This window comes from Narcine bancroftii, chromosome 5, assembly GCF_036971445.1.
Source record: "Narcine bancroftii isolate sNarBan1 chromosome 5, sNarBan1.hap1, whole genome shotgun sequence".
In the NCBI taxonomy this organism is placed as follows: Eukaryota; Metazoa; Chordata; class Chondrichthyes; order Torpediniformes; family Narcinidae; genus Narcine; species Narcine bancroftii.
In genome coordinates this window covers 243,772,459-243,796,491 of record NC_091473.1, presented here as the reverse complement: position 1 = coordinate 243,796,491, position 24,033 = coordinate 243,772,459, and the positions used below count along the sequence as shown (strand labels likewise).

The 24,033-nt window shown below is 43.0% G+C and overlaps 1 protein-coding gene and 1 long non-coding RNA gene across 4 annotated transcripts; both read left to right on the top strand.

Annotated features, from left to right (window-relative positions):
• Positions 1-857: 857 nt before the first annotated feature.
• LOC138765121 (uncharacterized) lies at positions 858-8,390 on the top strand. 2 transcript variants are annotated; one of them, XR_011358487.1, is made up of 2 exons: positions 858-948; positions 3,407-8,390. It is a non-coding gene; the product is annotated as an uncharacterized lncRNA (long non-coding RNA). The 2 variants fall into 2 exon arrangements; XR_011358486.1 differs by having other exon boundaries at positions 864-948; positions 3,412-8,390.
• On the top strand, positions 1,188-8,390 carry amigo1 (adhesion molecule with Ig-like domain 1). Of its 2 annotated transcripts, none has more exons than XM_069941894.1 (2): positions 1,188-3,531; positions 7,247-8,390. In XM_069941894.1, the coding sequence occupies exon 1, from the start codon at positions 1,441-1,443 to the stop codon at positions 2,959-2,961; it is 1,521 nt and encodes a 506-aa protein (XP_069797995.1). In that variant the 5' UTR covers positions 1,188-1,440; the 3' UTR covers positions 2,962-3,531; positions 7,247-8,390. The 2 variants fall into 2 exon arrangements, with proteins under 2 accessions (XP_069797995.1, XP_069797994.1); XM_069941893.1 differs by having other exon boundaries at positions 1,188-4,177.
• Positions 8,391-24,033: the final 15,643 nt, after the last annotated feature.

Genomic DNA, 24,033 nt, shown 5'->3' with positions numbered 1-24,033 from the left:
GATGAGAAAATTTGCAAAGTAATTTTATAATATTACTGGAAGAAAGGATAGCCCAATTATTGAAATCTCCAAATGATTGTGAGTATTGGACGCCAGTATCCCTGAACGTAAAGCCCTGCAAAAGATAGAGGATGCAGCCCAGGATATCACGGGCAAAACCCTCCCCACCCTCCACCCCTTCGGGGTGCAGCAGGAATCATCAAGGACCCACACCACCCAGCACACGCTGGGTGCCATCAGGAAAGAGGTGTAGGTGCCACAAGACTCGCACCACCAGGTTCAGGACCCCTCCACCATCAGACTCTACAAGGACAAACTGAATCAGGGACTCGTTTACGAACTCTTATTTCTGCACTTGATTTTTCCCCCCTCTCTGTACTGCACAGTCGGTTATTTACATTTATTTGTTTTACCTGGGTACATCCTATAGATTTTTTTCACGGCCAGTAAGTGGTGATTTTGCCTCGCCCGCAAGAAAAAAGAATCTCAGGGTTGTATGTATAATGAATCTGAGTTCAAATGGGGTTAAAATGCTGCAATCAGCCTGTCACTCAATGGGTTAACGCAAGGCTGCACTGATTGGATAATTGACGACTGCGCAGTTGGCCAATGGGATGGCGAAGCTGCGGCTCTCCCTGATGGATACTTCTCTCCTCCAATCGGGACGAAGGAAAGAGGAGCTACATAAACAATCTTGTCACTTGCGGAGAAGCCGAGTGCGCAGAGAGCACTGAATGAGGCGATCAGGGAGAGGGAAGCACCGCATTCTCAATCTGGCGACGACCGCTGGAGCCTCTGCACTGCTGCAGCTTGGACGGCTGGCAGGGATTCCCCGCAGCCTGCTGTCTCTCTCTCTCTCTGCTACCGAGCTTCCCAAGAAGTCTGATCTTTGCTTTGTACCGCCGGCTCCTGTTGCAAACAATCGTCCTTCCATCTCATCTCAGACACGTAAATTCTTTGCTTTTTAAAAACAAAATGCGGGGATCGCGCTGTGAAATGCTTGAGGGGTTGTTATTGCTACTGCCGCAACATTGAGTTTGATCTGCATTTAAAGAGGACCTGGATGGAAGGTGATTTGACGTGATGCTGCCACTCATGTTCAGTGAAAGGGACTTCCTTTAGGGGGAACAACAGAATATTAATTGTTGTAACCAGTAGTGGGGTGGGGTGGGGGGGGGGGGGAACTTTGTATTTATCCCAGAAACGGAGTTAAATATCAGGCACGGTTGAAACCCCAAGAGGGACTTGTGTTGGTAAATGTAGAACTGTGGGCACAATGCCAGTTCTTACTTGCTCTCTGCACTACCCTCAATTATTTAAGGCTCCAGATTCAAGTTCTTTGTGCCAGAAATGCCTCTATCCAGATATCGACTCTCCATTGCGTGGTGTGATTCCTGATTTACACTGGAACACCCGATGAACAGTTTCTAAAGTCCAGCCATGTGGTTGAGCTGCCTGTTAGAGTTCTACCTTACCAGAGGATACAATTGCTTATTTTCCTACCTGCCTGTTTTGCTTTTTCTAACTCTGTATAGCCACCATCCTGTCAATGTATCTGCTCTGAACTGTCACCCCAAGTGCATCTGTGCCAGTAACATCGTTAGTTGCTCGAAAGGGGAACTGGTTAATATCCCCAATTCCCTCCCAGAATACACAGCTGTCCTGGACCTCAGTTACAATAGTCTGACTCGTCTGAGAGCCGAGTGGACTACCGTTCGACTGCACAGACTCCACACACTGCTCCTGAGCCACAATGGCTTGTCCTTCACATCTGAGGAAGCTTTCACGGAGGTGCCGCACTTGAGGTACCTTGATTTGTCCTCCAACAAGCTGAAAACGCTGGAAGAGCTACACTTCCAAGGGTTGGAAGAGCTCGAGGTCCTCCTGCTCTACAACAACCAGATTTCTCAGATTGACAGGACTGCCTTTGAAGGTTTGAACAGCCTTCAGAAGTTGTATCTGAGCCAGAATCTGATCACTCGTTTTCCACAGGAGTTGGTGGATGTAAGTACCAGGCTGCCTGAACTGGAACTTTTGGATGTATCTAGTAACAGGATAAAGTCACTTCCTATCCAGGAACTCAAAAATCTCCCTGCGTATCTCAAAAATGGACTGTACTTACATAATAACCCTTTGGTCTGTGAGTGTAGTTTGTATCTTATGGTTATCCAGTGGCACACTCGCCAGTTCAGTTCTGTGGTGGACTTCAAGAATGAATTTAAATGTGTCCTTCCATTAAACCATAAAGTATCCATCAGGCTCTTTGATTTGCAAGACGAGTACATGAACTGCAGCACTATTATTGATTCGGAGATAGAAGCATTCTTGGAAGGGACCTTGACAATACACTGTGACACCAGACTGAGGAACACCATAAAAATCTGGGTGACGCCAGACAATGAGACGATTCAGGTCGGTCACAACAACCAAAGTCTCAAGATGTTGCCCAATGGCAATCTGCAGCTCAGCAACCTGCGTCCTGAAAATTCGGGGACTTACACCTGCCTGGCAAGCGGCAGCCAGTTCAACGAGACCCTGCATGTCCAGCTGAAGGTGCACAACTTCACCGCCAGTCCAGTGCATGAATCACTGAACACTGCCTACACCACATTGGTTGGGTGCATTGCCAGTGTCATTTTGGTTCTCGTCTACTTGTACCTCACGCCCTGTCGTTGCCAGTGCAGGAACAATGCTGATAAGCAGCGGAATCAGCAAGAAGAAAGTATCCACTCGTCCATGCTGAGCGCCAGTTCCATCCACGACTTCTCTGTGGATAAAGCTGCCATGGACAGGCGTGTGGCTTTCATTGAGCCAGCTAAGGAAGCCCAAGGGCAGAATGGAAAACATAAACCAAATGCTGTGGAAGAATTTGAGGACAAAAGGCTCTTAACGGTGCCCAGAAAGAAATCCGACTGCGGCTCTGTTGGCTCCGTGTCTTCCGACTCTCCCATTGTTGTCTAGGACGGTGGATGAAAGGCATGGTCTGCGCAATGTGCACAGGCTGCTGGCAGGCTGAAGGGTGAGTGGAGCTAATGCTTGGCATCCGAAGCCCAGGCTTCATCAGCCGTACGTGGGCCACCCCACGTGACTCTCGATTTAGCCAAAACAATTTGCAGTAATGTCGTCAAGCAGACAGGAGGATCACGGTGCAATCTTAACTGTCTGAAATATTCCACACTTATTTTTCTTAAATTATTTTGTACTTCTAGCAGACTAGCCATTCACAGACTCTGCAGCTCGCTAAACTGCAGATGTGTCCAACTGACGGTGGCTGACCCACGAGAGCACTTCCACAGGTGACCCACAGGATTCATAAGAAATGTTGGAGCTAATGAGAATAGGAGAAAAGCTGTAATTGGCCCAATATAGGGGAAAAATGAAATGCTAACCTATTAATTTCTTTTAGTATAGTGGTGAAGCAGCGTGAATCAGTCAAGGCAAAGTTACAACATGGGTGAAGTGGCATAAGCCTGTGGCCAGTTAACATGCTGGAGAATCACCAACAAGTCTTTCCAGCAGTAATTCATTCAGGTGGGATTGCAAACATACATCTGGGAACAAGGTTGATCAATGGATAAATTATTGTCCTAAAGCAATGGATGCCATGTGTGAAGCTTCACACTGTGCAGGCAGCATTCTCTCCCCTTTGATTCATACTGCAATATGTAGCAATGAAAAAAGGACTGAATCGGTCTCAAGATGATGCACATCAAAATAGTTCTCAAAATTGTGCAGAGAAATTTAGGCAAGAAATTCATGAGGGAGAAAATTCAGCTCTACCCATCTGTGGCATGACACGTAAATTTTGGATTATCACTATTTACTGTGATACTTGGCTTACGGTGGAAAAACATGTCTTCTTTCCTGCCACTTTTGATCGGATCCAGTCTGAATTGGGTTCATGATCATGAAACTTGCTGATCTATCGAGGAAGACCTTTGAAACTGCTGCTAAATGAGAAATAGCAAAGAATAAATGGATTTGAATTTAATGCATGCCTGAAATCGACTAAGCCAATAACTGAGACAGGAGCCAGTTAATAAAGAAAGAACTCTGCATATATATTGCACCTTTCATGAGCTCAGGACATCCCCAAGCACCACTACCATTGAAGTACCTTTCATGAAGTATAGTCACTGTGGTAAAGTAGAAAGCATATGGACTGGTGCAATAACAGGTTAATCTCAAATATTTCTTGTCTCAGTGTTGTGTGTTATGTTTTACACTGTGTTACTCCAAATGTCCGACGCAAGCACTGCAGTACATGAATAATCGTACAGCTCTCTGCAGCATGCAGTGAAGCAATGTCACCCCTAACTTGTATACTTGTCATCTCACTGGTTTGACACCAATTCCCATACAGAGTCGTCGTATTCTTTGAAGAATGATACAAAACAAAAATCTATACAAGTTTAAAATCAAATTAATCTGAGGTTGGAAACAGGCACTGCATGTAGGATTATAAACAGGGTGTGCTGCATGCCTCGGCTTGAAGATGCCAATATTTATTTTAAAAAGAATGAGTTCTGTTTTTGTAGCGTCTGTAATTACAAGTAGTCTGTTTCAGGGCAACAACACATCCAAGGAATTTAGACAATCACATGTTGCTTGAGTCTTGTAATTTGTGCCCTTTTTTCTGTTAAGTGCCTTGATACTTGTCTTCATCCTAGCTACTTCATACAATTTATTTCGTTTGCAGTGGTGTAAAGAATGTGATGGTTTTTGATAAGAGAGGGTGAAATATGAGAAAAGAGGAGAAATTGTTCAATAGAATCGGTTTCTGAGTGTTGGAGGTGGTGGGAGGTCCTGACACAGTTTGGCATCTAATTTACCTCTGGTAGATGTACCAAATACACACCCAAAGTTGAAGTGTTGGTGGTTTTGTTCCTCCCTTCACAGATGTTGAAAGTTTTCTGTCCATTGAAGCTCCGTGCCAGTCATCAACTCTGTAACCAAATGGTGTTGAATAGAACCATGTATATCATGAAAGAACCAGGTTTTCAAGCACTTGGCTACTGGTCAGTAGAGGGTCAGTAATATGAATAATTTAAAGGATATACAATAGAATCCCCCGTATCTGGCACCTACAGGGATTGCAGATGCCGGATATGTGAATTTTCCGGTTGCCTGAGGCACACCCTTGCAATACTTAACTAATACATCTGCATTAATACAGTGAAAAATGTTAAGAAATTTGAAAAAAAAAAAAATCAGAATTTTAGTCCTTAATTACATCAAGTTCACTTTAATCTGGTAATTCCCACAACCTACAAAATTTGAATTCAAACCATGGTCGCTGGTGCTGTAATTGCATGGTGCTAACTGCTATGTTAACTGTGCCGCCGACATAATTAACACCCCCTCCCCCCCCACCCCAGTTTACAAATAAAGCCTTACTAATAAAATAGACTCACACTAAGCAGGGATAGGGAGGCACTTTGGGGAAAGTCGCCCAAGGACATTGGCCAGCTCTTCACCCTGGATGCCGCTATTTTATTCAAATACAACTTTATTAAAACTTTATTCACACAGCTGCTGTGGGCAGGGCACAACCAGGACGCTCTGCTGGCTGAATGTTTGCTCCCATCTTCGCCAAGAGTTTGTATGTTGCTTTGGAGAACATTTACTTTTACAATTTTAAAATTTATTTATATTTTTATTTATTATTTATTTTAATTTTTAAAAATGTATTTATTTCCCCTTTTTTTTGCTGGTTGCTTGAATTCCAGATTTTACTGCATCTGTAATGTAGAGATGATCATCAAAAAGATTGCTGTATGAAGAGAAGAAATTCTTGGGTTATGTTATCTCCCAGCCTTCTCTGTGATCTTTGATGCAAAACCAAAAAATGCTGGAAACATTCCGGAGGGAGAAAAGTTAATGTTCTGTTTTTATTTCAGATTTCCAGCATCAGTAGGTTTTTGTTTTATCATTTTGTTTATTCTTTTGCAAAATGGCATTATTAGTTGCGCTTTTGCAAAGTAAATAGTACATGAAAATGCAGCTAGTAATGTAAGAAGGTTGCAATGGGTCAAACAATTTGAAAACAACTTGATCCTCGAATTAGCAATGTGATAATGGCTAGGTAATTTTTTTTCTTTTGTGATGTTGGCTGTGAGATAAATATTAGCCAGGCTGCCAGGAAGAATTCCCCTGTTATTTTTGGATTTTATCCCATGGGAACTTTTATCGCTGCTGGAAAGTACAGCCAGGTCCTATAAGGGCAGCACCAACAGTAGTGCAATGTTTTTTGAGTCCAATTGAACTCCGATAGGTTTTCTTTTGCTGTCTACAGTATATTTGCAATGTGTGACAATCCCTAAATAGCCCACTCATTAACTTTGGACTTGCTCCATATCACCAAAAAACAAGGCTTCCAAGCACTTGTCTAGTGGTCATTGGAGTACTTCTGCATCAGCACACTGCTTAGCGATCTGCACTGGTCTTTAGTCAGAGATTATTATAGAACTGGTTTCGTAGTTGGGGTCCATTACTTCCCATTTGCTCTCAGCTGACTCTGCCATTTACCTGTTTGTGAATCAAAGATACTTTTTAAAAAAAAAAACGAATAGAGTGAAATATTATGTTGTTGAATGTGTCATGCACCGAAAACATTATTTATCTTGCTGGCTTTTGTCAAGTGTCTTGCAAGCAGAGCACAGGAGACTGCTCTCTGCAGCTGTGTTTTATGTCTCTCCTAATGTCACTTGTAAAATGTACTAGATTTTTGTAATTTTTCATACTGTGTAACTACAAACTGTTAACTGTGTGCAGAGGATGGAGCATAATTCTCACCAGCTTTCATCCTGCCCCCCCCCCCCCCCAGTATCAGAAACCTTTGGTCGACTATGGCCAGAGTCCAGTCCTTTCCGTGACTGAATACATTTTGACCAGATTACAAGGAGTTGGAGTTCATGCTGATCAGCCTTAATTCTGCATTGGCTAAGGAAGACTGAATCTATTTCCACCACTACTGCTGCCCTCCTCCTAACCCACTCACTGACACAAAAGAACTCGTAACAGAAACGCTCTGGTTGTACTCTACTACCCGTGGAAGTGATCTAACTCTCATTCCATCTCACAAGGGAAATGGCCAAATCCAGCCCAAATTATACTGATTGAACCATCAATGTTGTCATCAATAGTTCCAGATTGCTAAGTGCAGAATGTTTAATTTGTACACCACTGTATTGTTAATTTGTGAATTTCTGGCTGTTCCAGTACTTATGAATAATTTCACCTGCAGATTTGTATGGAGGGCAGAATTAAAGACACATGGAACATAAAGAAAATGTAACTGAAGTTCTCTTGATCTGAAACACCACACTAGTAAGTTGAAAGCAGATCTCTTTTGGAAGCTAAGGGATCAATTCAGCTGCCTTTTTAAATTCTTTAGTGTCACTGCAAGCTCTTGGCTAAAATAACTCAAACCATCACAGGGCTGAGGAAGACGACTAAAAATGAAAATCAATGAAGGTCACAAGCTGAGGACAAAAAAAAGCAAAAGCCAGGTTTCAGCTCAAAAATGAACCAATTGTCAGTTAATGCAATCATTAATGCTCCACTGGAGGACACGGGTTTGAGGAGATGAAGGAGAATTTAAGAGGGACCTGAGGAGTCGCTTTTTCTCTCCATTCAGTGGGTTACTCCTATCTGGAATGAGCTGCCAGAAACCTTAAAAGTGGGTGTGATAATGATGCTCAAAAGGCAATATGGGCCAAATGCAGGAAAATAAGACCAGCCCAGAATACTAACTTAGTTGGTATGGACGTGTGGGGCTGTACAAGGAAGAAAAGAATGAGATTGGGGGGGGGGGGGGGGAGAATTGGAAGAGAGAAACTTGCCAAGCAGTCTGTTAAATTCTGTGCAAACTTTGAGCACAGTCTATTGTTCCTTTCTCTCATTTATATTGATCTTTCCCCTTAATGAAGCGATCTTAATAGAAAGTATGCCTTTTAACTTAACCTTTCTAAGCTGTTCTAAGTTCCCCACTCCTGTCACTTTGAGTAAAGCGACTTATTCCCGGATTCTCTGCTGGAGTTGTTTGTTTCTGTTTTAAAAATCTCACCAAGAAAAGCAGCAATTCTGGTATTTTATTACTCGTGTTTGTAATTCCATTCTGCCTGTAATTGAAGCTGCAGTAAAAATACAGTTCATTAAATATGAATGAAAATAATAAGTTGAGTGTAAGCAGAGTTGCTCTCACTTTATGGGCCTGTTTAGGTAGATTCGCAAATGAAATGGTCCACACCAAGAAACAATCTCATTTGTTACATTGTGCCATGAGGCTGGAATCAATTTCAACTCTGTAGTGTTGTATGTCTGTTGCTTTTGTGACTTTACATGTTATTTGGCAGCCTTGTCTGAAATTAAATTTGCAGATGATATTAGTCCTGTTTTGTGAGTTTTCATTTTGTAAATTTTCTTTTCATGAAGATCTTTCCTGAGGGCTCAGGTCTTTTGATTTTAAACAAACAATAAAGCTGAGAGCTGACTGCTAGAGCTATCGATGTCTGAACTTTTGTCTTTTGAATGGCACAGAAGAACCACAAGGATTTCCATTTACGGTGTGGTATTAAAGATAGAGAATCCCACACTGCAACTTTCTTTCTGAAGCAGATCATATTTGGAATGAGACTGTCTGTATGAACAGCATGTCATCACAAACCTTTTAATAGCCTGATTTCACAGAGGTACACCAGAAAGTTATATCTAATCCAGGGAGATAGAGGTGATTGTTTTCATTTTATCCAAGGAGATAGAGGTGATTATTTTCATTTTACACAGTGTAGTCTTTGATGCACAGCATCAAAACATTCAGTAGATAGAAGCAATATATTATTGATCCATGACAACATAAATTCCATGGGATTAAGGTCCTGATTGTATGTAAGATTGCACAATGAATCCTCCATCATTTAGAGATGGCAATGTGCTACTTCTAATTATTGAGTACCTTGTGGATTCTGTCAACATCATCAATAATTGCAGTATTCCACAATCAAACTAAAGCTCTTAATTATGCAATTGGTCCATAGTTGGCTTGTCAATATCAGATGTTTGACATCAGATAAATGTTCAAAATGAAAGAAAACAATCATATACAACCCACCTCCCTGTGTTTTGTTCATTAATCTTAACGCCGGACAATTCTGTAAGGCTGGCAACTCGTTGTACCCAAGGTCAGAGATCTATACTAGGTTCTTTTCTCTCAACCTGGAAACAAGACATTTCACAGAATATACCAGTGCTGCCATTATCTGGAGCTGAAACTGGTCTCTTGTAGTCCATTAACATCTTGTACTGCCGTGAGTTCACGTAAAAGATAATAGCAAGTTACCTCAATCTCCCCAAGCCAGAAGCACCTAAATATGGTAGAACTGGTACAACTGACTGTTGCACAGTCCTTGTGGAAGCAAACCCATAGCATTACGTCAAGGACACTGCCAATCAAACATGCAAAACGAGGTTAAAAAAATAAAAACACAAAGCTGGTGAAACTCAGCAGGTCAAGAAGTGTCCTTGTTATAGCAAGGGTTAACATACATTATCGACGTTTTGGGCTGGAGCCCTTCATCAAGGTGTGGAATACTGTCAGCAGATGTCCAAACAAAAGAGTGGAGGAGGGAAGGGTGATCGTCAAGCCAGGAGGTAATAGGTGGAGAAGGGAGAGAGGTTCAGCAGTGATCTAGGGGAGGACGGATGACTAGATGAAGGGAAGGAGAACTGGAAAGAGGAAGGGAATGGGGAGATGGAATAGGAGAGCAGGTTAGCAGAAACCGGAAAAGTCGATGTTAATGCCATCTGGATGGAGAATGCCCAGATGGAAAATCAGGTGGTGTCCCTCTAATTTTCAGGTGGTCTTGGTGGGACAGTGCCCAAGGCTATGTGAGTGTAGGAGTGTGATACAGAACTGAAATGGTTGGCTACTGGGAGATCTGTGTCACTGGAGCAGACGGAGCGAAGGTATTCAGTGAAGTGATCTCCCAATCTCCACCCAGTCTCTTCGATATAGAGAAGGCCAGAAAGGAAGCTCCAGATGCAATAAATCAATTACGTGGATACACAAGTGAAGTGTTGCTTCACTTGAAAGGGCTGTTTGGGGCCCCAGACCGTGGTGAGGGAGGAGGTTTGGGTGCAAGTGTGGCACCTTCTGTAGCTGCAGGGGAAGTGCCAGGGGGGTGATTAGTGGGGAGGGATGAGTGCTTGAGGGAGTCACGGATGGAGTGGTCCCTAGAAAAGGTACTGACATATATTACAAACCTACTAACTCCCACAACTACCTGGCCTACACTTCCTTACACCTGTTCCTTCAAGGATTCTATCCCCCTTCTCTCAATTTCTCCGTTGCATATTTTCCCCAAGATGAGGTCTTCCAGTCCAGATATTCCAAAATGTCTGCTTTCTTCCACAAATGTGGCTTCCCATATGCCACCATCAACTCAGCCCTCACTCGCATCTCCTCCATTTCCTGCTCATCTGCCCTGGCCCCCTCTGCCCCCAGACACAACAAACATAGAATGCCCCTTATCTTCATCAACCACCCCACCAGGTTCCGCATTCAACACATTATCCTCCGGAATTTCTGGAACTTTCAACAGGATCCCACTACCAAAAACATCTTCCCCTCTCCTCCCCTCTTTGCCTTCCATAGGATCGCTCCCTCTGTGACTCCCTCATGCATTCAACCCTCTCCACCAATGGCCCCCCCAGCACCTTCTACGGTGGCCACAGGAGGTGCCACACTTGAGTCCACACCACGTTCTGGGGGCCCAAACAGGCCTTTCAAATGAAGCTTGTGCATCTGCAGGTCTTATTTACTGCATCTAGTACTCCCTTTATGGTCTTCGCTACATCAGAGAGATTAGGAGATCGCTTTGCTGAGCACCTTCACTCCGTCTGCTTCAATGACAGAGACTTCCCAGTAGCCAATCATTTTAGTTCCGTGTCACACTCCTACACTCACATGTCTGTCCATGGCCTTATGCACTGTCCCACCAAGACCACCCACAAATTGGAGGAACAACACCTGATTTTCTGCCTGGGCACTCTCCATCATTGATGTTGACTTTTCCAGTCTGCTAACTCCCCCCCCCCCCCTTCCCCTTTCCAGTTCGGCTCCCTCCCTTCCCCCTGCCCCCCTTTCCAGCTTTCTTCCCTCCCTTCACCTAGCCATCCCTCCTCCCCTTGATCATAGCCATCCCCTCCCTCCCTTATCCACCTTTAACCTCCTACCTTTGCGACCACCCATTTCCCCCTACTCTTTTGTTCGGATGCCTGCTGACATTTTTCCATACATTGATGAAGAGCTCAAGCCCAAAAGATTGGTTATGTATTTTAATTCTTGCTATATAAAGGACACTGCTTGACCTGCTGAGATTCTCCACCTTTTGTTTTGAATATTTTATTTATATTCTCACACAAGCTTGTATAGCCATATACAGAATCATGCCAACAATGGCAGTTCACATTCAAATATACATATATTCATTTTCTTTATGACTATATATACAAGCTCATGTGTCTACCAATCCACCTCTCCCCACACATAAAACAAGACGACTCACTCAAACTTCAACCAATGACAACAAAACTTTAACACCAGGAAAATAAATAATAAGGGGCAGGGATTGTCACAGCTCAGTGGGCAGCCTCTGGGCCGAGATTTATTCCTGACTTTCCTTGATCGGGATCAGTGCGAGGGAGAGGAAGCCGCAGCAAGGAACGGGGAAAACAAATCACCGCCATGCACCTATGAAGTGCATATATGGCTGCCAGATCTGAGTTGCTCCAGCTTTGTGTTTTTACTTCATCCAACAATTCGGTTTTATTATATACTAAATGAAATTGTATCAGAAAAGATCTGACTTCTCAAATCTGGGGCAGCATGAAGTGCTATGGACCATTTTAACTCACTAACAGATAGAACTTTTCTGGTCTCTGGTCCTTTCCCCAACTGCCTCAAATCTCTCATTTCTGCTGGCAGTGAAAGTTAGAAAAAAAAATGCTTAAAAAACTGTGACATTTATAACCTTATTTTTTGCTAATCTCAAACCATTATCACGGTTTTTAATTAGCCTGAAATTAAAGACTCATTGGTGACCTGGTTTTCCAAAGTGTTTCCTCCACTGCCCAAGGTGTCATGTCATTGCCATATCATTAATCACAGTTTGGCGGGCAGCAACCTCCTTTGAAGAAGACCGCAGAGCCCACCTCACTGACAAAAGGCAAAGGAGGAAAAACCCAACACCCAACCCCAACCCACCAATTTTCCCCTGCAGCCGCTGCAACCGTGTCTGCCTGTCCCGCATCGGACTTGTCAGCCACAAACGAGCCTGCAGCTGACGTGGACTTTTACCCCCTCCATAAATCTTCGTCCGCGAAGCCAAGCCAAAGAGAATCATAGATATACTAATGTTGAGGCACTACTGAGCTCATTGGTTTCAGGATAACTTATTCACAGTGGGAATTTTTCCAAGGAAGAATGAAATAAAAATTACATCAGTATAAATTACCTGAATATGTTTAGACTATTGATGAATTTGTCATACACCTCAGTGGTGACCTTCACATGAGCCAAACATTCCCCTGTGCCCTTGGCTTTGCTTATATCATGTTGAGATGTTAATCTGAGGGGTCCTCTGTCTTTTTGGGTGGCATGAAAGTTTCCACAACATTTTTCAAAGAAGAGCTGGGGGGTGGGGGGGGGGGGGGGGGTTCCCTCCCATGTTCTGGTCAATAATTCAAACAAAAGCAAAAAAATACACAGATAAGCAGAAGTTATTACACTTACATTTGAGCACATGCTTCGCTGAAACAGCCATCATATTTTTTACATTGCCACAGTAACTTCAAAAGTACTTCCATTAGTTCCTTTTGGACATATTGAAGTTGTAAAAGCTATAGGCATTAATTGGAACCTTGCATTGCTGAAAGTTGTTTAATCTTTTTAGTTTAAGGAAAGAAATGCCTTTTAGGAAGTTAGAATCTCTGCACTTGATAGTAAGGCGGTGCAGGCAGATGTGGCCTTAGTAAGTGGAAGATAATGGAGCAAATGGAAAGACTCAGTAACTGCACAAGGAAAGGTATCTGTGATTGTTGGTCCCAGATATTATGTATGTATGTATGTAGAGCCATGAGGAACACAGATGGGGTGAATAATTATAATATTTCCCCGAGTCTAAAACTAGAACATGGGTTGAAGGTGGAGTGGGGGGGGGGGAGGGTTGGCGAGATTTAAATGGGATGTGAGGGCCAATTTTTTCCATATAGAAGATAGTGGGTATATGGAGCGAGCAGCCAGAGGAAGAGGTAGAATAGTACAATTATGATAGTTTAAAAAAATTTTTTGGAGAGGAACACAAGCAGGAACGTTTTGGGGGGGATATGGGCCAAATCAGGCAAATGGGACCAAATCAGATGGGCAGCTTGGTTGGCATGAACAAGTTGGGCTGAAGGGCCTGCTTCCATGTTGATTAACACGAGGCCTGTGTGATAGTGGTGCAGGAATTCCTTCTGGTATGCCCGAGGCAAGATTACTTGCAATTGCTTCCTTGAAAGGTCAGAAGAGGAGCTGCCCATCCTCAACTGGATTTAGTTTCTTACACAATTTAAAATAAAATTAGATATACAGACATGCAGCCTGATAACAGGGCCTTTCAGCCCACAAGCCCATGCCACCCAGTTGTCCTACAATTCCAGTATGTTTTGAAGGGTGGGAGGAATCGCATCACCCGGAGGAAACCTGTGCAACACGGGGAGAATGTACAAACTCCTTACAGACAATGCCAGATTCAAATCCTGGATGCTGGCACAGATGGTGTTCCGTTAACTGCTAGGCTAACCATGTCACCCTGAAGTAATTCAGTCTGTAAGCAGTTTGATCTGGACTGACAATTAACAAGTAACATTCATGTGAAACCAACGATTATTAACCAACAAGAGATTGCCTAACAAAATGCCGTCATTCTGAACAGCAACACTCCCATTGACCTTTCCACCATCAGAAGGCTACCAAGGACTATAAACCCCAGTGAACCAGTCACACTTGCATCTATCTTGGGCAGACCGGATCAGAGATTATGTAACCTCATCTCCTGCTGCTGAGTTAAATGGCTAATATGTAATGTCAATGCTGCAGCCAGCCAGTGCTGAGATAACTGGCATTCTCTTCTCAATCAAGCACAGTGCCCTCACCATTTGAAACTAATATTATGCACGCTTTCTGTGCAGTTTTTCTGTACTCACTATACGTTACTGGGGTAAGTTGCTGAAGGTTGATTCTATGTTGACAAGGTTAATCGACCCGGTTTAATGTAGATCGCTTTTCATGATCCTCAAGCTACACTCAAACCATTCTTTGACTGGTAATCATCGACTTCAGGAGATGGGGCAGAATTCATATCCCTGTCCATATTAACGGTGCTGAAGTGGAAAGAATAGTTTGCTTCAAGTTCTTAGGGATAAATATATCCAAGGACCTGACCTGGACAAAAAGGTACTTGATGGATTGCTCGGCTCAAAATAGGAAAAAGCAACAGAAGGTACTGTATACAGCTCAGGACATAACCCAAACTTCCTTCCTCTCCATGAAATCCATCTGCATTTCCACGGCTTAGGAAAGGCAGCCAACATATTGATGGACCCATCACACCCTGGGCCCACTCCCTTCTTCCTCCTCCCATCAGGGAGAAGGCTTAAGAGCGCAAAAGCACACATTAACTGGGTTAGAGACAGTTTCTTGCCTGCATCCATTAGGCTCCTGAATGAATCATGTTGCCCTTGCTTGATGCGGATTGATCTTTCTTTTCATTGCAATCCTACACTCTGCTAATGTGTTCTTTAAACAACAACTCTTCTCAATGTACAAGGTACTTTGAGATAAATAAACAAACTATTTGAAAGGAATATATGGGTTGGCACAACACTGAGGGCTGAAGGGCCTGTTCTGTGCTGTAGTGTTCTATGTTTAAACAAAATACTCTCATTTCAGGTTGGAAAGCTTTGGAAGAAATGTATTGCCCATGAATACATATCATGTTCAGTGCCCTGGGATACAAATACTGTTCCAGTGCTATTTTAACTATCTGAACAGACCAGCTTAGTTTCAGTTCTCAGTCCTGGAGAGGGTCAAGCTCCACCATCAGAGTCCTCCATTGCCAGTCCCTAATGGCAATCCTACCCAATGAAAGCAAATGGCAAGTAGATTGAGAACTAACAGCACTGGGGTCTCAACTGACAATGTGCAAAGATGCCCAGGTATGTTGTGCTTTCAAAGCATAGGAAAAGTCCAATTGAAGGGCAGGATAGTTGGCACAATGCTGTTGTAGCGCCAGTGATCGGGACCACGGGGTTCAAATTCCACGCTGTGTGTGCATTTTCCACATGGCTGCATGGGTTTTCCCTGGGGGCTCTGGTTTCCTCCCACTGTACAGGTTAATTGGGTGGCATGGACACGTGGGCTGAAATGGTCTGTTACTATGCAGTATGTCTAAATATTAAAAATAATTGAACTAACTACCAGGCCATTAATCTAGTCAGGAGTACTTTGTTTAGAATATGGCTCATGATCTCCTCCACAAAAAGCAGTTAGTAATGGATAGTCATTGTTAGTGGGGCCATGGCAATGTTAGGCCGGAAGGCAGGTCGGCCTTGGATTGAGAACCTCCCATCCTACCCATGTCCCCTTCCACACTCAACTAGTTCATGGATTGTTGGAAATAAAAACTGTGTTATGCTGCACTTGGCGTCAATGGGTCTTCAAGAAGGGAAAGTACAAATGCAGATCTTGCTCAGATAGCAATGGCCTCTGCATGGACTTGTATAACTAAGAAGATTATAGAAATCTATGATGTCTCTTAGTCAGAAAAAGGCTATCAATACCATACACCATATCAAATATCAATGGATGGGATTCTGTAGAGAAAAGCAAAGACAAAATATCAGAAAAGAAAAAGGATATCAACTGAGAAAATAAAACTTCTCAGAAATATATATATTTTTTTACATACTCTATTCAATCAGTTCTGTTTTTCTCCCATCCGATCCATCAAACAGCAATCAATGCTTGTTATCGTTGCCTCATTCTGCTCGGACAAAAGTGAGCAGGAGGTGTAATGATTTCTTTCCACTCAATTCTTTATTGTTAGCTAAACTAGAGAGAAATCCTGAAGCAGAGGACAAGTGAATGTTGCTGTATAGGAGGTAGTTTAACAGGTTGTATTAGGAAACAGAGTTGTTTTCATGATTGTGTGGTATGGATTTATGATGTGGGTAATTTAGATGGAAGCACACAAACTCTCACATATAGACAATCTCCCACCAACAAATTTACTTTCATTTACGCAACCTCATAGAATATGCTTTGATATCCATCATACAACAGTCAAAAAACATGCACACCATCTGTGACATTTCAGAAATATTTAAACTTTGGGACATGGTGAGTTTATGAAATATTATAAACAAAGGAGTGCTAACTTTTAAAAATGATTTCATACTCAGTATTTATATTTATATGTGTGTGTGTGTGTGTGTGTGTGTGCGTGCATACAATTAAAACAGAACATTCTGGAAATACTCAGCAGGCAGATCCCATCTGAGGAAAGAGAAACAGACTTAAAGCCCTTTCAGTAGGGCAAAAGTCAAAATGTAAAGGCGGAGAACCTCTGCCAAGATGCATAACTACTACCTCTCTGAATGTGTGGCGTCTGCCTCTGAGCCGCATAGTCCTATCCCTCTTGGAGAGGGGTAATCGGCAGAGCGCTGCACTCAGCCGATTGATCTGAATGTACTGCCATGCTAAGCGGCAGTTTGGGGGTGGGCTAATGACTCCCATCAACCTGCGACCCAACTCCCCACTGCCTAACAGCCCTCTGCCCTGCTACCTGACAGCCCCCGCTTCAATGGGGAGGGGAAGTCGGTGGGGGCCGCCGGGACATGGGCAGTCGGCAGGGGACGTCAGGGGTAGGGGCGGTTGGCGGGCCAGGGGTGGCCACCGGGGCAGGGGAGGACTGTGGAGGCCACTGGGCCAAGGGAGGACCGTGGGGGCAGGGGCAGTCGGCGGGGGTCATCAGGAGGTGGCCAATATGGGCTGTAGCAGCCCTGCTGGCAGTTCCAGCATCATTGGGTGCTTCAGTCTTCGGGCCACTCTCTGCAGCTCGAAACACGACAGAACAATGGTGGTCTTTCCTACTCATAATCTCCCACGCAGCTGACTCTGTTCTGGGAAACACAGAGCAGTTCCAGCTCCATGGGGGTTTATGGGTAGGGAAGATGGACATTGCTATGCCGCATATTTATGACTCCATCGGATCCAGAGGGCACTAAGAGGTGTCTCTGGATATGAATGGGACGCTGGAACAGCCTTTTAGTGCTGCTGTCTGAAAGGTAAGTTCTTAGTTTTCCATCCACTCCTGGAGCCGGCCTCAAGGCAGAGGCCTTACTTGAAATGACCTATTATGTTCCATGTTGAAGAGCAGTCTTCAAACATGGGAAAGAGAGAAAAGAAGCTCATTAAGCAGTGGCAGGGGAAGGGGAAGGGGGAGGGGGAGTACAGGATGTCCCTGATAGAGCAAACTATAGGGGCATGGGGATAAACGGTAAACAAGATTGTTTGATCAATGGGTGAATGGGAACAATTAGAGAGCAAGAACACAGGGAGTCCTGGAGTGGGAAATGGTATGATCCTGTGGTAACCCTAAGAACTGACCTGAGGTTAATGTTCTGAATCACTTTTGGAAAAAGAGAGGGAGAGTTAACATGCTGTGCAAATGTTGGACAGGTCATCTTTGAGGAAGCTTTTTCCACAATAAATCTGTGCTGTAACTGCCTGGGAAACATTGGAGAGAGAAAAAAAAATGTTCCATGCAAGTCAACATCAAAGATATACCACAAAGAAATTTACAGCATTTTCCATCATAAATTAGAAATGTAAACATAGGCTTTTTATGGATTGCTAAACACCAGCAGGCTTGCTGTGTAAATCGTTCTCCCCACTTTATGTATACATCTATTTTTGTGAAATATGCCAGCTGAATTTTATGGATCTAATGAACAATTTATGCGTTGGGATTTACTATGTTAACAATGTGAGAAAAAAAATCAACGAGGCTACTTTTAATATGAAACATTATTTCAAAAGAGTGACTTTTAGTCTTTCATATTTAACTAACAGGACCACAAGCGGAGAGAATACGTTTGGATTAGAGGCATACCAAGAGAGATTCACCAGGCTACTTTGTTGAACGAGAGAGTTGTTCTAACAAGAGTAGTTTGAGAACTTGGATCTATATTCTTCAGAGTTTAGAATAGTAAATGGCAAACTTAATGGAACATACAAGATCCTAACTGGACATGACAGGGAAGATGTTGAGATGCTTTCCACCAGAGGAAGAATCTTGAATATGCGAATGTGGGAACAAGATATGGGGATGTTTTTTTAAAAAAACTGAGGTGCGTAAGAATTTCTTCTTGCAGAGTGTAGTGACTCTCTGGAATTCTCTACCCTGTAGGTGAGTTTTGAAAGATTGGGGAGGTTAATACTAAATTTAGACATACAGCGCAGTAACAGGCCCTTTTGGCCCATGAGCCCGTGGTGCCCAATTACACTCAATTGACCTAAACCCCCAGAACATTTTGAACGGTGGGAAGAAACCAGAGCACTCAGAGGAGTCCAACGCAGGCGCAGGCTCTCCTTACAGAGAGCGCGGGATTTGAAACTCCGGTCGCTGGTGCTGTAACAGCATTGTGCTAACCGCTACACTAACCATGCTGCTGGTGGGTTATGATCAAGCAAGACAGGCTTGAGGGACCTTAGGACATAGGAGAAGAAATAGGCTATTCAGCCCCACCATTCAGTCATGAACTGATCCATTTTCTACTCAGCCTTCTCCCCATAACCTTTGATGCCCTGGCTAATCAATCTCTCCCTTAACTTCACCCAATGACTTGGGCTCCACAACTGCCTGGGGCAGCCACCCTCTGGCTAAGGAAATTCCTCTTCATCTCTGTTTTAAGTGGATGCCCTTCATTCTTGGTGGTGCCATCTTGTCCTAGATTTTTTGGCTTGGCTTCGCGGACGAAGATTTATGGAGGGGGTAAATGTCCACGTCAGCTGCAGGCTCGTTTGTGGCTGACAAGTCCAATGCGGGACAGGCAGACACGGTTGCAGGGGAAAATTGGTGGGTTGGGGTTGGGTGTTGGGTTTTTCCTCCTTTGCCTTTTGTCAGTGAGGTGGGCTCTGCGGTCTTCTTCAAAGGAGGTTGCTGCCCGCCAAACTGTGAGGCGCCAAGATGCACGGTTTGAGGCGAGATCAGCCCACTGGCGGTGGTCAATGTGGCAGGCACCAAGAGATTTTCATGGGAAACAACCTTTCTTCATCTTCTCTGCACAAAGGCCTATTCCTGTTCCAATGTCTCCGTGCATCATTCAACAAAATCAGGTCTAACAGGTTTGAATTAAAAAGACGTTCTGTAGCTAATGGCTCTTGATTCCCTCATATTTAGAAGGTGAAGGAATAATCCAATGGAGGTGCTTTAAAATGATTAAAAGAGTTGGAGGAATTGGAGTTAGACTTGGTAAGCCTGATATGGAAATCTGAAGCACCCTCCCCCAAAAACAAGATCTCAATTAAAAATTTCACAAATGTGATAGATCTGGAGGGTAAGGGCATTAATAAATATGGATATGGAAGAAAGTTATAGAACAATCATTCTGATTCCACAATGCTAATTTGGAGACATGAGTTTGAATCTCAATCATGGCAGCTAGGGAATTCAAAACATTGGATATGTATTGAGTGATAAATTAGTTAGATTAAACATACCCATTTGCCAGATTGTTGTTAAAACTCAAGTGGTTCAGTGCTGCACTTCAGGAAAAGGAAATTTGCCATCTGTAACTTATGGAACAGATACAAATGTTTGTGCGTATAATGAGACAGAGATCATTCAGCCCAACATGCCTTTGCTAGCTCCCAGGGGAACAATCCCATTGCACCTAATCTGCTCTCCATTGTATTCAGGCCACTTGTTAGGTCCTTTCGTACCACTGATTCTGTGTGGGTAAACTGGCTAATTTAGTGGGCCTGTGAAACATCCCAACCTGGCAGGGCAAGTTAAATTCAGCTGGGCTCTGACACTTGGCAGGGGCAAGTGTCAGAGCCCAGCTAAGTTAACCCACTAATTGCCTTCTGGCGGTGTGAAAGTGCAACCTGCTCTCACGTTGTCACCGCTCGAGGCGGGACCCTCCTTAAAAGGCCGGGTTGCCGTTAACCAGGTAAACCATGGTGCAGTGGGAAAGGCTCCCGAGTGTAGCACGCCCAGTAAGTTTTCTTGCTTCCGAGGAAGGTTTGCAGTCTAAAGGGGCTATTCTCTCTCACAAGCACACATAATTGTCCTTTGATGTTTTAACTGACACAAGGAGGCATTTTATAGTTGTCAATTAACACACCTTTGAGAGGTGGGACGAAACAGGAGCACCCAGAACAAAACATACAGTCACATGGAAACCATACACACCCCACACATGGCCCAAAAGGTAAGGATCAAACCCATGTCCCTGGAACTATGAGATAGAACCAGTCACTACTTTTTCTGACTGCAGACACAGCAATATGATTGATTTTTAAATCTTTCCTGTGTCAGGGACATTGATGGATGGAAGTAAAACATGAAAGTCTGGGTTTTTATTTAATATTTTATTTAAAATTTTTGATAAGTCCCCAACAGTACATTCATTTAATAAAATGATTATACATATAAAAGCATACATGGGTATATCCACTCTCCTTCCCCACCACCCACCTCCACCAACACCCCAAAGAAAGAAGAAAGAGATGATCAATTAACATATAAATTCTTACTTACTGCTGTGGAGCCAAGTACCATCCAGAATGAGTCAAGAGAGTTGAGATTTTTAAGCCTAGTAATTATGGGCTCCATATTTTCAAAAAGAAATGATATTTATCATGTAAATTATGTTATTTTTTCAAGAGGGATAAAAGATCTCATTTCAGTATGCCACCTTTGCATCCCTAAATCTGTATCAGATTTCCATGTAATGGCTACACATTTCCTTGCAACAGCCAACGCCAGTTGTAAAATTCAATTTGATACAGACACCATGGTTGAAGTAAAAACACAAAGCTAGAGAAACTCAGCAGATCAAACAGTGACCTTTATATAGCAAAGATAAAATTACATAACGATGTTTCGGGCTTGAGCCCTTCACCAATGTATGGAAAAATGCCGGCAGGTGTTTGAATAAAAAGGAATGGGGGGGAGGCATAGGGGAGGAGTATGGTCACAAAGGCAGGAGGTAATAGGTGGAGAAGGGAGGGAGGGTACAGCAGCAAGCAAGGGGAGGAGGGATGGATAAGTTATAGAGAGAGAAGGGGGTAGAGAGCTGATGGAAAGAAGACAGGGGGAAGGGAAGGGAGGGTAAAGGAGAGCAAGTTAGCAGAAAATGGAGAAGTCGATGTTAATGCCATCCGGCTGAAGCATGCCCGGACAGAACATTACGTGCTGGGGGAAATTGATTGGGAGGGATAAGTGCACGAGGGAGTCATGGAGTGAGCGGTCCCTACAGAAGGCAGAGAAGGAAGGAGAGGGGAAAATGTGTCTGGTAGTGGGGTTCAGTTGTAAGCACCAGAAATTCCGGAGGATAATACGTTGGATGCAGAGGCTGGTAGGCAGGTAAGGGCAAGGGGAGTCCTGTGTTTGTTGCATACGGGGCAGAGGGGGCCAGGGCAGATGAACAGGAAATGGAGGAGATGTAGGTGAGGGCTGAGTTGATGGTGGTGGAGGGGAAGCCATCTATGTGTTTTTCAGATGATCTGGACTGGAAGATCTCATCTTGAGAACAGATACGGCAGAGACGGAGAAATTGCGAGAAGGGAATAGAATCCTTGCAGGGGACAAGGTGTGAGGACGTGTAGTTGAGGTAGTTGTGGAAGTTGGTGGGCTTATCAGTGGAAAGCAGAAATGCCAACAATGCCCGCATTCTGTGTAAGAATAAAAGGTAAAAGAATTTATGAGCACAACCTGGGTAAATGAAGTTGACAGTCGTAGTACTATTCAACTGAACTTGGAAGTTATGTTGCAGATGACAAAACTCTGCCTGGAATTCATCTATGGTATGAAGCCATGGGAGAATTCGAAATGGGGAGTGCTTACTTTAAAATCAAACTAGAAGTCCTTGAATAGAGAATGAATTGGCCTCAGCAAGTGTGGGGCTTGATCTGAGCGGAATTGAAAAAGTAAGGGAGAATTAAGAGAATTCAGTCAAAACAATAAAAGGATTGGAATGAATGGAAATGAATAAAACTTGGTTTCAAAGTCCCGGGAAAGTCAGGAGTCAAAGAGTTGACATATCATCAACTAAATCTATGAGGTGTTGAAGAAGTTTCAACCCACTTTATGTAATTTCAAGCATTTTTCCTGTGTCTCTGCATAGCGACAGAACATTTTCATAATCTGCACATTAAAGAGAATATTCCATAAACAGTTCATCTGCTTTTGCAGCAGATATAATTCTAAGGGACGTATGCTGAGTCAGCCAGAGTCGTAACCACTGCAACAGCATCAGATTGGAGAAAGCAAAAATGGTGGCCATTATAATTCAAAGATTATTTATTTTTCAGATACATTCTTACGATGCAATAAAATGAAGATGTATTATATTTATTAAAAAAAGTTTCAAAATTATATTTGAAAGGACATACTTCCATTGATGTGGAATCTCTCTGAATGTTTTTTAAAATTGTTAAATAATGAATTTCTTTGAGACCGGCAGGTTGGTATGGTACAGTGTGCATTGCAATATTACTGAAACAAGTTGCATAAGTCAATGGAAAATAAAGTTAACATGCGAATAAGATTGTAAATTCACTTTAGAGCAGAGAATAATTAATAAGCAAATCCTGGAAGAATGGAAAAAAGTTGCAAGCTGTGCATAGATACCAAAAAAAAATCAAATATAATCTGAAGGAAGTTTGGGGTGTTATCTTAAGGAAAGGGAATTCAAATCTGAAATAATAATGCTTTACAGGCTTGGTCAGATACTATTTGCTCAATTGCATTCACTTCTGAAATGACATTGGCAAATAAACTTCAGTGAAGTGGATTCAGAATTACCAGAAGGGTTAAATTATGATGATAGTTTACATATAAATGGCATTTAATTCCAAGAATTTAACTGTCCGAGGAATCATTGAATCAAAACGATTGTGGTTTGATAATTGACTGGGGGGGGGGGGGAATCTAGAATAAGGAGCATAGGAAAATTGGAAGCATTTCTTTGCACTTTGGAAATATGGACATCTTTCTTACAAATAACATTAAATGCTAAGGGTTAATTGAAGCTTCCCAGTCTGAAGTGCGCACAAGAACAACAGAGCAGGATAAAGACAACACCTATCCCCTAAGACACACATGTCAAACTCAGGCCCGCGGGCCAAATTTGGCCTGTGATATTATATTTGGCCCGCAAGATCATATCAAATATGTATTAGAGCTGGCCCGCTGGCCGTCGCGCCAGTATGGCGCATGCACGGCTAATACTACAAATCCCAGAATGCTTTGCAAATGTGTTGGCGCCGGCCCGTCAGCCCGCTAATCGCCCCCACCTCCTCTCTTTACCTTCATCAGCATCTGCAACCTGTCGCCCAACTCACATGTAATAAACCCCTTACGAAAAATGGCCAAACGAAAGACAGAAAACAGGATCCTTTCAAGACAGGTGGGAGGCAGACTATATGTTCATCATTTTAAAAGACAAACCTGTTTGTCTTGTGTGTGGAGCCAGCGTGTCTGTAGTTAAAGAATATAACATACGGCGACACTATGAAACGAAACACCAGGACAGGTATAAGGATCTGAATGAGAAGCAAAAGCTCCAGAAGGTGGAGGAGATGAAAAGAAGTCTGGTTTTACAGCAAACTTTGTTTTATATTTTATTTCTCATTTGTTAATGCTTCTTCTGGAAAGAGTTTAACCAAAACTATTATTAAACATTTATTTTAATAAGAAAAAG

Bases quoted from the DNA above. Each gene is read 5' to 3' on its own strand.
- amigo1 (XM_069941894.1), top strand. From the start codon at position 1,441: ATGTGGTTGAGCTGCCTGTTAGAGTTCTACCTTACCAGAGGATACAAT.